At 37.4% G+C, this 14550-nt stretch overlaps 1 protein-coding gene across 6 annotated transcripts in view; it reads left to right on the top strand.

Annotated features, from left to right (window-relative positions):
- map4k5 (mitogen-activated protein kinase kinase kinase kinase 5) overlaps positions 1-14550 on the top strand; it is a 37723-nt gene that overhangs the window by 7808 nt on the left and 15365 nt on the right. For 3 of the 6 annotated variants that reach the window (XM_028000175.1, XM_028000174.1, XM_028000176.1), the window contains exons 3-15: positions 673-730; positions 5893-5983; positions 7320-7384; positions 7476-7531; positions 8131-8178; positions 8717-8759; positions 8863-8935; positions 9005-9136; positions 9357-9419; positions 9509-9590; positions 10051-10167; positions 11769-11847; positions 13332-13403. In XM_028000175.1, coding sequence (XP_027855976.1) covers positions 673-730; positions 5893-5983; positions 7320-7384; positions 7476-7531; positions 8131-8178; positions 8717-8759; positions 8863-8935; positions 9005-9136; positions 9357-9419; positions 9509-9590; positions 10051-10167; positions 11769-11847; positions 13332-13403 — 979 coding nt within the window. The remainder of the gene's footprint in view (positions 1-672; positions 731-5892; positions 5984-7319; positions 7385-7475; positions 7532-8130; positions 8179-8716; positions 8760-8862; positions 8936-9004; positions 9137-9356; positions 9420-9508; positions 9591-10050; positions 10168-11768; positions 11848-13331; positions 13404-14550) is intronic. The other 3 variants (XM_028000180.1, XM_028000179.1, XM_028000177.1) reach the window with 1 other exon arrangement.

Here is a 14550-nt window from a genome sequence, read left to right as displayed (position 1 = left end):
TTGCAGTAATCTAGTCGCGTTGTGAGAAGAGAGCATGGATTTTTATCTCCAAGTCTGACAAGATGGGTTTTAGTTTAGCAACCCGACATAACCGGAAGAAACGTTTCTGCAAAACTCTCCTGGTTGTAGCGGTGTTGAATGAGGCTGAGGTCTATGTATTTAGGGTTGTTTTAATGGTCATTATATTTTATTGGTTTAATATTGCTCATGTTTTATTTGCTCGATGAATTGTTTAAAAAGGAAAATAATGTTGAAACCTTTCTAAACATCCATCAACTTTAGTAAATTCCTTTCATTGCATCCTACTTCTCTACTTTAGAGCTTAAACAGCGATTTCTGAATTGATTAATCTGCTGCTCAAAGCAAACATTTGGACCATAATCCTCCTTCATCTGATCCTGTTAGGGGTCACCACGATGTATCATCTGCCAGCATTTTCTCTACAATGTCGGGTTATCGTGAAAAATGTGTGTCACATCCAAACGAGTCCCATATCCAACATGTGGTATTAAAACAACTCTGATAAACTGTTACGAATCAGTGTACAGGTTGTAATTTCATCATCATATGACTCGACTCTAAAGCACCAATATCAACAAAGGTTCTGTGGTTTGTTTGTTTTTTCTTCCCCTCTTGTTGATATGCTCCTAACTTTGATCGTTTGTCTTTCAGGCTCGAAATATTCAAACAGGAGAGCTTGCTGCTGTGAAGATCATAAAGTTGGAACCAGGTAGGAGTCGATCGTTTTTATCTTTTTATGTCTGGGTTTTTTTTTTTTTATTGCACTGAACCGTTAAATTATTGGTTGTGCTCATTCTAAAGGTCTGAATGTGTGTATTTTTTCAACAATTTGAATTAAATCCTAGGGATGTCTTAAAAGAGTTTACAGGGTGTTACAGCTTTAACTGTTGTCCCCGTCTCTTGGGCTCTTAAGAAAGGAAAGGTTTGGCCTATAATCACTATTTTTGTGTGTGTGTATGATGGGGCATAGGAAGACATTGATGACCGTGCCCAGCTCAGGGTCTGTGCCAGTAACGACCCAGTGACAGAGTTAGTGTGATCCAGATTAAAGGGATTACGAAGAAGAGCTTTGCACCATAGGCGTGCAGACAAAACTGTGCTGATTACCAGCCAGGAAAGGAAGAGATTCACTTCTCTGTTTTTGGTTTCATTCATCTCGGCCCGGTCGGTGCTGGCGGTAGTCCCCCTGTGGGATGATGAATGTGCTTTGTTTAAATTACACACTTGTTTTGTTTCCTCTAAAGCCCATTTGGATTAAATTATTAAGGTTTATCTCTTTCTTGATAAGATGGAAATAAATAATAATTTGACCTAAAATAATGACATTCTTTTGGAATTTTTTTTCTTTGGAGATCAAGGATCAGCATAACTTAGGGAATTTTATGGCTTTCTAAATAATGTTTTGCATTACTTTGCAAGACACTCTATTTTTTTTACACTTGAATAGCCTGCTAATATTTATATATATTAGCCTCATCAAGTTTGAGCAGGAGACTCGGCAGGCTTAACTCATATTTCCTTGAATCAGAATCTTCATAGCATCCAGTGAACTTTTTTTTTCTTTCTGGTTTATTTCCCCCAACCACTGAGTCTCTTTTTATCACTAAAGTTTGCCTTTTCTGAGACTCAGCACTCAGCATCCTTCTCTTCGGCAAGCTGCAAACTTTCCAGAAGGAGAACCCACTCCAAGATGTGCTGAGAGCACATGCAGAAGAATACAGATATTATATTTCATCTGTATATGAATCTCACACACAAGTCAGTGTTGCTTTAGCTTCTTATTGTTCTTGTTTATCCTTTTCCTCTTTGTGTTTTATTGCTCAGCGCAGTTTTAGGCTTTAGCTTGTGCTGCTTCCTTCCGTTGGTCAATCAGCAGTTCCACGACATGTTTGTTGTTTTGATTCATTTGCATTTATGATTTAGTGGTCTTGTTTACATCTTTGAATCCCCATAACTGAGGCCACTAGTAAACACAAGGTGTTGCTGGAGAGAAAATAGTACCGTTACACAGCAGGAATGGCAGAAGGAACATTTATAGACTTAACATTAAAAACACAACACATTTAAACTTAATTCTGCATGACTAGATTGAGTTCAGTTCAAAACAATACCGCTGTTGTTGTTGGATACCTCATTACTGGATTATCTCCCAACTCAAGCTGTTTTTTTATCCTTTGACTTGATTCTTGCAAAGAAAAAGGGAATATTTGCTGTTAAGTGCTGCAATAAGCCACAATTAATTTATTAAACAGCTACCATTCATGTTTGATTCATTTGTTGTCTTTTTTGACTTAAAGGTTTTAGACTTCCAGTGTCTTTCTTTAGGAGAAAGAGACCCTTTTTCTATGCACGGCTTTTTGTACGAGTCGTTTCTCTGTGTCAGAGGTAAACTGTTTTGGGTGGATCGTGAAATCCGACAGGTTAGACAAGAAGTAGTAGCGCAGACATAAAGTACACAGCAAGGAGTGTTGAGGCCCCCCGGGCTGCAGAGCGCTGGGGTTCATCTAACCGATCATTGAACAAAGTGACAACCAAAATTTTGTCAATGTTAGTTTTTATTTGCTAACCTGACGAACCAAGTCTTGCATGTGTTGGTTTTATAAAACGACGTGACTGCTTAAGCTTCTGTTGAACAGGTTTAAACAAACGGTAACTTAGTTTTCCAATTTCTACCCAACATATTTCTCATTCAGACCTCTAAATCTAGAAATAAGCATTCTTTATGAACTTAACATCTAGAAACTTGTACACAATGAATTGAAATTTGACACGAAGAGTAAGAATGTGTGTATTCAGAGTAGAGAGGAAGTGGCTACATTCTCAGGCCTAGACTCATCAAGAAGAGAGGTCTGTGGGGTGACAAGTTACTTTTTTTTCTCTTTTAGGTCAAGCTTAGTCACGTCATTGCAATTAAATTTGCTTAAACATTTGTCACTCTTTGCTCTCTATCATTAAATGCATCTGAAAACAGCTCCAGTAGTTCCTCCTTCTGTTTCTACATACTGAACACATGCATTTTTTAAAAAATTGTGCAACTTCAGTTCAAGGCCTTCCAGCAATATTTATTGCTGGAAGGTTTGGCTCTTGTAAGCATTCCTTCAGACTTAAATTTAAGCAGCACGAGGGAGGTTAAAGTCCAGCGGATAATTTGGTGTCTCTATCATTGTGTAGAGAGACAAATATGTATAACGCTTTAACCTTTTCACTTAAAACATGTTACAACCATAAACTCCAATGTGCTTTATTTGAAATTTTATGATAAAACGTGTTCACAGTTGTAAACTGGAAAGAGACATGACGCATTGTAGGAAATGTAGGAACTTTCTCGGGGGTCAAATGTTTTATTTTATTTTATTAAATTTGATTTAATAATGAGGGTCCATCTGAAAATATGAGTTTATGGGGTGGGAGTTCATAAGTTTCTTACGTCTTCCTACTCCTTTTCAACCATGTTGAGATTAAATAATGTGGTACAATATACTAAAATTATGTTCGAAATAAATAAATAAATGAATGTGACCAAATTCAACTTTCAGGCCTGAATGTGACGAGGTTGAGTTATTTTTCATAGAAGAATATGCAGTAATGTGCAAAGTTGGTAGAGACACAGTCTGAAACGACACCACTTTCAGCTGTAATTGTTGCAAAATGGTTCTGTGGAGTATTAAATTATGGATGCCGAGTACAAATGCATGGAACACTTTTTTTTTTTATTGTCAAAAAAAACCTACCTGTTCTAGATTGTGACCTGCATAGTTTATACTGTAGAGCTCTGCACAGCTGCACTATACTGAATAGACTGAGTTTTGATGTTTTTTATGAGTCTATATGAGGAGCACTGTTTATATACCATCATGAAAACAGAATTCTCATATTTGGTTTTGGGATTTCTACACACTGCAGATATTCTGCCTTTAACTTGTCATTGCATGGAAATAGTGTTTTTCTGCAGCACCTTATAGCCGGATACCTCTTAACCTCCTGTTAATACATTCCAGGTTGTGTGTGCACAGCTGGGAACAACTTGGCTTAAATGTTTCTTTTCTTCACGTTGTATTGGTCATGTGCGTTGGAGTAGAGTCAAGTGGAAAGTTGCCCTGGAAATTGGCCTTTACTTCAAGCTTTATATGATGGTTCCTGTGTTGTACTTGTCTGCTCTGTAGTCTGTAATATCAGTGATGAAGAGCTGGTTTGTTTTGGTATTTCTATGAAGTAAATTGAGTCTTTTTGAAGACTGAAGCTTGCATATGGCACTATTTTTTTTAAAAATCCTAGCCTCATTAAGATGTTTTCAACACATCAGTGACTAATAGTCTTCTTTTTAGGTTTTGTAAAAAAACACAAGCCAAATCAGTTGATTACCAGTGTGTCTGCTGCAATAAGCAAGCAATTAAGTCAAGTCCATCTGCATAGCACGTTTCAGCAACAAGCCAGTTCAAAGTACTTTACATCATAAAAACATCATACAGTCATCAGTTATGAAATGAGTAATAAACATTACATTTTGTCAAATCCCATCATCAAAATCATCTAGTAAATACACATCAACACACAAATGAGTTTCTCTAGATCTTGCTACAATATTAGTCCTTTAATCCTGGAAATGTTCTTCAGGGGATAGAAGGCTGACTTTGTAATCGTCTTTATGTGGCTGTGAAGGTTCAGGTCAGAGTCCATCAATTGGGCCTGATCTCTAGTTTCTAGTTGTAATAACGGATGCTGCGACTCTAGATTGTTTCCTTTTAGGTCCAAAAATAATAACTCCGGTTTTGTTTCTGTTCAGCTGGAGAAAGTTTTGGCACATCCACACATTTATCTGTTCTAATAATCTGTTTAGTGCTTGGATGGATTTGAAGTAACCTGGTGGCATTGTAACGTAGAGCGTAGTTATGGTAACTAATCCCATTTCTTGTTATAACCTGAGCTAGTGGGAGCACATAGATATCTAAATAGGATGGCTCCCAGGATTGAACTTCTGTCCGCTTCAAAGAAATTACCTATTGGCACACTGTTCTTTATGTAAGATTCGAACCAGTTAAGCACTGGACCGGAGAGTCCAACCCAACTCTCCAGTCGTTTTAGCAATATGTTGTGGTCAACAGTGTCAAATGCTGCACTGAGGTCCAACAGAACCAGCACTGTGGTTCTTCTACAGTCTGTGTTTATATGGATGTTATTGAACACTTTGACCAGGGCAGCCTGAGTACTGTGGTTGGCCCGGAAACCAGACTGGAAGATGTTAAAGCTGTTGGTCATTGTTAAAAAGCTACTTATCTTTTGAAACAGCTTTTTTCAATAACTTTGCTGATTAATTGAAGGCTTATCGCATGATAAATTAAAGTGGGCTCAATAATTTTCTTTATTTTATTTAATTTATTTATTTTTTTGTGCAATTTTGTTTAGAGATTTCATAATCCATTTTAATTATGGTTTTGGTTGTGTGTAATTTTTATTTTTGTTTTGTTTGTTTTTGATTGTTGTATTTCAGATGTTTAAAATATCTTCCAGTTCCAGTATGAAGTTTTCTGTACAACATGAAAATGTATCGGTCTTTGAGAGGCTGAACTTTCATTATTATGCCAATTTCACCATATTACTTGCAAATTATCTCAAAACGACAATATTATCATTTATAGCAATAATTGTGGGGACAATTTATCATCTAGCTAAATTTATTATTGTGACAGACCTAGTTTATATACTTACTGAATTCTTTTTGTCCATTACAATTGCTCGTTTTGTTTTTTGCCCTTTGAGATCTAAATATATAAATAAAATCTATTGCTGTTTATTATAATTTTCATGCAGTCCAATTATTTGTCAGGTTTAAGTATAATTTTTTTTTGTTTTTTTTTATATCTTTGTTTTCAGGAGATGACTTTTCCATCATTCAGCAGGAAATCTTCATGGTGAAGGAATGCAAGCACCACAACATTGTGGCCTACTTTGGGAGCTACCTCTGGTAAGAGCCAGCTGAAAATAACCCTGCTTTTGTTTTTTTGTCTTTTAATCCAGACTTTTCTGCTCTCTCCCAGTCAGTCCACGGTGAAACATTTACAAAATGTAAACACCACCGTTTCTTTTTTTAATTTTTCAACCAACCGCCACACGAATACACATTGTGTATTTAATTACTTCATTACACTAAAGCGTGAAACTATGACTCAAGGGTTTCAGCCTAACTTCAGTGCCCGGGTGCCGCTTTTATGTTTTACAGGGGTCCGTTTTTTTTTTTTTTATTTAGGCTTTTTATCTTTTGAGGAAGTAGACTCGGTCCGCCCAAAACTGCCTCAGAGTTCCAGCAGGTTTAACTGGATTTGAAGGCTCTGAACTCTTTTTTTATATGGCTGTTAGCTCAAGCGCACAGGTTGCAACGCAGCAGGTATGTCTTGTGTAGTCTTGCCGCACAGAGCTCAGCTGGGTACAGTGGAACAATAATGACCAGCCCCACCATGCATTAATGACAGGAACTACATTTTGTGTGGCAACATTCAAGGTTATGTTTAATGTAATAACTTGACTTGTTTGCACACCAAGCAAAAAAGGTGTGAAAAAGTAACACTGCAAATGGAGATCTGGTGCTAGCCAGAATTATGTCTTCTGCTTCAACAATCATGCCGTTTTCGTTGTTACGTTCATCCCATCAATTAGATTCTGTATTAAACATCTGGTACCAGGCTAGACATCCTCTTTACTTGATAATGACAGCAAGTTTAAGAAAACAACTGTAAGAAAAGTTTAGAAAGAAACCGTCTGGTCCTGTTTTGGTCAATTTCCCAAAGCAAATTGACCAACTTTGCTTTGGCAGTCATACAAATTTCTCATATTGAAAACGGCAAACTTCAGTGTGTTTTTGCAGGATTTTTTGTTGTAATAAAACAGATAGTAGTTCATAACTGTGAAGGAGGTAAGAACAAATGAACAGAAGGGAATGCATGCAAATAATAACGTCACTTGAGGAATCTCATAGGAAGTCCTATATGCAGGTTCCCACAAGCGATGTGGGAGAAAACAGAAAACATGTAACAGAAAGTGCTCAGGTCATATTAGTCCAAATTAAATTATTTGGCATATATGTAAAAGAATTTGGTAGAAGATTAGGAATCATGACACACAATCTCCATGGTTGCAGCATAAAACTGTGAGGATCCTTTAGCTCTGCACAGCCAGGGCTTTGGATACGAATACATATGAGCGTTGTTTTGTATCTTAACTGACCTACAAAGCGTATCCCACAGTACATGTTTGATCTTATTGTTTATCTGATTTTTCTTTTTTTGTTTGTTTGTCTCCTAAAGTCGAGAAAAACTTTGGATATGTATGGAATACTGTGGTGGAGGATCCCTGCAGGACATTTATCATGGTGAGCTGATTCATTCTGTTTCTGAAAAGTCTTCTTTTTGAGATCTACTGTTTGAACTCTACAAGAACTGAATGACCTTGTGTTTTTACAGTCACAGGGCCTCTGTCAGAGCTCCAGATTGCATATGTCTGCAGAGAAACCTTGCAGGTAAATCTATTCCAAATGAGGAACGCAAGTTATACATTATTGTGCATTCTTAGTTTTTTGTCCTTATCGATCAACTCATGATTAATCGACAAGGGGCATTTTCTTGATAACCTGAGTTTTCTCTGGTATCAAGAGGGCTATCTGTCTTTCTGTAGCATAAAGGGTTACATTTTTCGTATGCTGAATTAAAAAAAATCTCAAGCTATAAAGGTAAAACTACAGGAGTTTGTTGAGTTTTTATATTTCAAACAAAACCACATAAAATGTATTTTGCATCCCACACTGGACTCTGGACCGTTTCTCTTTCCTGTTCTGGCATGGCTCTGCCATCTTTGTTTCTGTATTAACTGGTTCCACTTAATAATGAGCACTGGTGCCCTATTATGAATGGCAACCAAACTACAAGACTATAAGAAGGTCTAATCAAACATTATTAGTTGATCGATTTGAACTAATTTTAATCTCATAAACTATTATTGGCAATTAATTGTAAGTTGGTTGGTTATTTGTTTGCATTCCTAATCCAAATGCATTTCATTAATATTGCAGTGTATTATTGTGTCTAGTCAATTTTTAGCTGAATATTATTTCTTTTACAGGGCTTGGGGTACCTGCACATAAAGGGCAAGATGCACCGTGATATCAAGGTATTATTACTTTCATCTTGTTGCCTTCTAATATTAAGGTAACACTTGTGTAAGTGGGTAAGATTTATAGACGCTGTAGTACTAGTGTAAATATCTGCAAATGCATTAGTTGTTTCTGAAGCAGTCCAGTTTCCTGAAACTCTTTAACACCCCCCACCGCAGCAGAGGTGCGAATTTAAAAGGATATGGGCCGATCCAGCTGCAGTTTTAGGTTTCAGTTTGTGCTCTATTGTGCGTCGTGCATGCTCAAAACGCTGTAGCCTCACTCCTATGTGTTATCAAAAAGGTCAGGGCTGTGCCTATTATCTTTTCTCAGCTCTATGCAGCAAGCGCTTCCTGTTTCCTCTACTCTCACCACAGGATGCTACCACAGAGTCTGTCAGTCACAGCCAACATAAACAATGCTAAAAGCTGCGATGGCGATGTAATTTTATTAGAAGTTAGACCAGATATAGTCGATTCAATCAGAGCAGTTGCCGAGACATGCCACCTTGTCATGAAACCCCTAACACCAAGCTTTTTTGGGATTCGCCAACAGGGTGCAAACATACTCCTAACAGACAATGGAGATGTGAAGTTGGGTAAGAAACTCATCACCAAATTAGTGTTGCTTAGAGTTTAAAGTCAGTTGTTGTTTTATGTGCATGACATTATCTGAAAAACTCTACCAAATTTTTGTTGCAGCTGACTTTGGAGTTGCTGCCAAAATAACAGCTACCATTGCAAAAAGGAAGTCCTTCATTGGTACACCTTATTGGTAAGTGTAACTCCTGTAAGTGTGGCGATACCAGCGGCGAGGTACGCTTCATATCCCGTCTTCGTTCAGGATGGCTCCTGAGGTTGCAGCGGTAGAGAAGAACGGCGGATACAACCAGCTGTGCGACATCTGGGCTGTTGGCATCACATCCATCGAGCTGGCGGAGCTGCAGCCTCCGATGTTTGATCTGCATCCGATGAGGTATGTCGCACCCGTAGCAGCCACCGGTCAAACCTTCCTCATGTGATTCTCGGTCCGCTTCCTGCTTTTGTTTTTCCTCGAGGGTTTTATCACGTCTTGGTGACTTGTGCGGTTATCCTGTTAAAACAAAGTATGCTTAGGTTATGAATAGAACATGATGTTTGTCGTTTCACTAATTTTGGGACACCTTCCTTTTGACTCGTTGCTTTGTTTTATCCAGGGCTTTGTTTTTGATGTCCAAGAGCAATTTCCAGCCTCCTAAGCTAAAAGACAAAAACAAATGGTGAGTATCTGGGGAACAATGCATGTTCTGTCAGTATGATTGATACTTAGGGTAATTTGTTTCAAGCAAGGATCTTTTTTTTTATACAGGTCTGCTGCTTTCCATAATTTTATTAAAGTCTCTCTCACAAAGAACCCAAAGAAGCGGCCCACCGCAGAGAAACTTCTACTGGTACGTCTTTGTTTTTGGATGGGTAAAAACAGTAAATATGCTTGTTTGACTAACTGAGATCATTATAGTGGAAAAATGTATTCCTTTTTAGAACTTGAACCCAGTCAGAAGAGAAGGTTTTCACCGGTTCGGTTAATGCTGCAATAGAACTTCACAACCTGAAAAACAGCTTTTGTTGAATTTGGTTTACCTTTTGTTCTTTAGGGTCTTTTAGAGAACTACCGGTATATATTAGCTTTTCATTGTTTAGGTTTTTGTTTATATTACACGGTTCCCTAAAAATACTCCTCTGTCATCCCACAATAATGGCCTCTAAGAAAAGCATGTTCCTGCTATGTAGTTTTTTAGTTTTCTTTATGTGGTGATGATTCTGGACAGTGGTGAAAGTGATGCTAAAACAACTAGCATTCTCAACTGCTAATCTTTAAAACAATGTCTTTCTTCCTGCTTATTTTGCCAGCATGTGTATGTGGCTCAAACTGGGCTAACGAGGAGGCTTGCTGTTGATCTGCTTGATAAGATGAATAACCCAGACAACCACCAAAATTACAGCGAAGTGGACGATGATGACCTTGAGGTAACGTGGATTTTGTCTCATGTGCACTTCACTTTTTCAAATTTTGTCATATTACAACCACAAACTTACATTTGAATGTTTTATTAGTTATTTATGTGATAGGTGAACCCGAATCAATACATAATTGTGAAGTGGCCTACTTACAAAACACAATTTATGGTGGTAAATACTTAACTTTACTTTAAATACACCATCCCCGTGGTGAAACATGGCGCTGACGGCATCATGTTTTGGGGATGTATTTTATTAGCAGGAATTATTTATATCATTGTACATTCATGTGTCAGAAACGGCCAACCAAAGTCTATCTACATCCAGTTAACAGCCTAAATTAAATTAGACTTGTTAAAAATGAACTTTCTCTGTGCTGTGTTGCAAAAGTAGGTACATTTTTAGACCCCATAGCATATGCAGCTGAAACCTCAGCAACATGTGGAAGTTTGTGGTTGCAGCATTACAGAATGTAAACAAGTTAAAGGAGTATTAGTACTTTTTGCAAGGCAGCCTAGCTTTGATTGTTTTAGATGCAGTGATAAATCTAAATGTATTGGCAGATTTGATAACACTTTATTTGAAGGGGTGTGCATAAGACTGACATGACACCTGATATGAACATGTCTATGAATGTCTATAACTGTCATGAAATGTCATTCGGTAAATGGGCACACTATTAATGCAAAGTTAATACACTTAACATTTAGTTGTTAAATGTAACATTTAATGCAACATTTAAGTTGCATTAAATGTTACATTAAAAATGTAAACTTTGCATTATTTGGTCAACAATGACACTTTTCATTAAAAGTTCTATTAACATTTATATAAAAAGACCATTACAATTGTCAACGTTGCATTAATAGTGTAATTATTTACCAAATCACACTTCACGACAACAGTCATGAACATTCATTAACACTCCTTCATGTTCATGACAGATGTTATGTTTTTGACAGTGTCATGTCAGTGTTATGCACACCCGGTCAAATAAAGTGCTACCATGTATTTTCTTTCCAAGTATCTTTCAAGTTCAACTTTATTTGTGTAGGACATTTCAGCAACAAGGCAGTTAAAGGTGCTTTACATAATATAAAACACAAAAATACAGTCATAGAATGCACAGTCTTTGCAAAAACAGATAATTCCTGCTGTAATTTCTGCACCTTTAAGGCCCCCTGACTTATTGAATCTCCCCAGTGACATTATTATTATTCCAGATGGGGTCTACATCACATCTTTGTGCCAGCCAAAGAGGTGGTACCAGCACCATTTAAGAGGCCATTGTGGCTTTTCTCACACTGACAGCAGCAGCACTGTCTTAGCCATGGCAAAGGAAAAAAGAAATACCCAAAGGCTATTGACTGCAAGCAATGGAGCTTGTAACAAACAGCCAGCCTCTGGGATGCATATTAATGCGGTGATCCCCAAGAAACGCAGTTCTCAGCAGTGCATGACTGACTGGCAAAGTTTCCAAATTATTTCTTGAGATTATTTCAAAAGAAAATGTCACAACCATCCCAAGTGACTCAAGTTGGTACAGTTTCACTATTGCATCATTTTGAAGATGCTTGCTGCTTTAATATCTCGTTTGTAATGTTTTCCAGCCCGTCCCTGTAGTCCGACACACCATCCGTTCCACCAACAAACATCCTAAAGTGGAGAGGACGCGCTCCGAGATCGACTGTAAGTGCACACACACACAAAGCCAAACTCTGCCCGCTCCGGGTCGTGTGTCTGTGACATCACCAGTTATGGTGACAGTCAGCCCAGTGAGTTTTCTGATGGTCATCCCACTAATCTCGTGGCAGCGCTTGGCATGTTTCCAAACCACTATTTCTAGTAGTGTGTAGGGCTGGTTATTGTTCAGAATCTCTCAATTCAATTTTGATTCTTTGGGTCACAGTTTGATTCAATGTCAAATCAATTCTTTTGAACAATCTCAATTTCCACAAGTGAAGGACAATTGTTTTCGTTTACATACTTTTGATTTCAATTTTAATGTAGTGCTGTCTTTAGAGATGCGCTGATCCAATATTAATATCTGTTCTGGTCTTGATATTGAAAAACATTATAAATCGGGTAAGACGATGTACCCGATCCATAAGGGCGGATCTATTCCGTCTAATTCTATGCCTTGTGTTTTATTATGTATTTTACATCTAAATCTATATTTAAATTTTCTAATTCCACTTTCTGAACTATTTGAAAGGAGGCTTGTTGCAGTTTATGCTTCATGTTTGACTGAGACAGTTTGTTTTTGTCGGTTTCTTTATTATTTATTTTAAATTGGCTGTTCTACTCAAGATCAAATTAATTTAAAGTTGTGATGTTTTTATACATCTAACCAAGATTCTGAAGCTATAAAGCATGTTGTACTATTGCACAGTTATCAAATGCATTTGTAATTCAGTACATTTATGTATGTTAAAAGAAAAACATTTTAAGCATCGTTTTTCTGTATCGCATTGGCATTGCAATACTAAACCTCAGACATCGGTATCAGAAGTGAAAAAAGTGTCATGTTCTAACTTTTGTACTCCATATTGAGCACAAGTGTTATTGTGTTACTGGTTTATTTTCAGGTATATACATAAAAAATGTTTAATGTATAGACTGATAAAGTAATGTATACCACCACAGCTGCTAATATGGGCAGGAAAAATTTAAAATAAGTAGTACATAAAGTTATTAATAGGTACTTCAATGAATTATTTGTAGGCTTCTTATTACTAAATCAAAGTATTTAAAACGATATGGAACAGAATCAAATTGTGACCCAAAGAATCAAGATTGACTCTTAACAATACCCAGCTGTGATTGTGTTGGAGCTCGTCTGAAAGGTCATGAAGGTCACTAGTAGAATTCAGTTTCAGATACACCAAAGTGAGCTGGCGATCCAGTTTAATAGAGCCATCTTAATGTTTCCACACCCTTCAGGGAACTTGTTGCATTGTTGTAGAAAAGGTAGAACCCTGTGTTGTGTCTCCATCGTCAGCAGGTCGCAGCCATTAATCACGTCATGGGTGTCTGACACTGGCGAAGCTGTCTGATGTCACATTTGTTTGTCAGCATTCATACCTTCACTACCTTTAGTGCGATCATTCATACTAGATCTGCTGTTTTATCTCATTGTCTGATTATTATCTGACCTTCCCTCCTTCACAAAGCGAACAGTGGAACAGGCCTTGACCGTCCAGTCTCGAGTCCTAGTGACTCTGAGGGAAACAGGGGGGATGCAGGTTAGTGGCAGTGCAGTGAGACAGTGTGTTTTAGTTCCCAAACTTGTACTGTATTAAAAAAAATGACATGCCAGAGCTTTAGGTTTGAAATTCATGTGACACTTGAGATGAGTTTTCTGCATGGAGCGGTTGCCTACAGTGGCTGTAGCTTGATGAAAGATCAGTGATGCGGGTCTGTGACGTCTCTATTCTTGTCACACTGGCGAATCTACTATAAATTTAGAGATGACTAATAAGGTGCTGACATGGAAGTTAAGTTTTTACTCATGTGAAAACCTGATCCCTTTGCTTTGCTTGAAAGCTTTCATCTGTAGCTTTGTTGGGTATCACCTCACTTCTGTGTTTTTAAAATACCTGCAGCTCTTCCACATGATCAGCCTCAAAGGGGGAAACATTTGAAAATCTTTGCTCTGAAAGGTCAAATACAAAGTTCCTTTGTTAGCTGGAAGCTGATTATGTATTGGCAGGTATTGCAGAACTTTTTTTCCCCCCACCCAAGAAAACATTGCATTTATTCTGGACTCTAAAGCAGCCTCTCTTACTGGATTAGATGGTTGATGCAATGTGACCCAGAACCCAAACTAAGAAGATTTCTTTCAACATTTTCTTATTGTTTCAACATTTCCAATATGAACAGATCCTCTTTGTTTTTAGACCCCAAACTACACTGCAAAAACATAAAGTCTTTCCAAGTATTTTTTGGCCTACTTTCTAGTTCAAATGTCTTGAAAATAAGACAAAGCTAACTTGCAAATAACATTTTATCAAGATATAGGAGCTTGGTTTAAGTCAATAATTTCTTAATATTGATAGAAAGTACTACTTTCACTGGCAGATTATTTCCCATTCCCGGAAATAATCCTGTTAAAAGTAAAATTATCTGCCAGTGGAACTTCCACTGCAATTTTAAGGAATTACTTCCTTAAAAAAGCTCAGATATTTTGTGATAAGGTTTCATCCAAGTTAGTTTTGTCTTATTTGAAGTTTACTGAGATATTTGCTCTAGAAACTAGACCAAAAACACTTGGAAAGATTTTGTGTTTTTGCAGTGCAAAGTTTTAGTCTACACAGCTGCTCCTCGAACCACCAGAAGCAGTTCAAACATATTTCGATTTGTTCTTGCCCGGGGTTTTTCTTTTTTGTTCAT

Source organism: Xiphophorus couchianus, chromosome 19 (assembly GCF_001444195.1).
Source record: "Xiphophorus couchianus chromosome 19, X_couchianus-1.0, whole genome shotgun sequence".
NCBI classification, from domain to species: domain Eukaryota; kingdom Metazoa; phylum Chordata; class Actinopteri; order Cyprinodontiformes; family Poeciliidae; genus Xiphophorus; species Xiphophorus couchianus.
The sequence above is the reverse complement of the archived record's forward strand: the minus strand, read 5'-3'. Positions and strand labels throughout refer to the sequence as shown.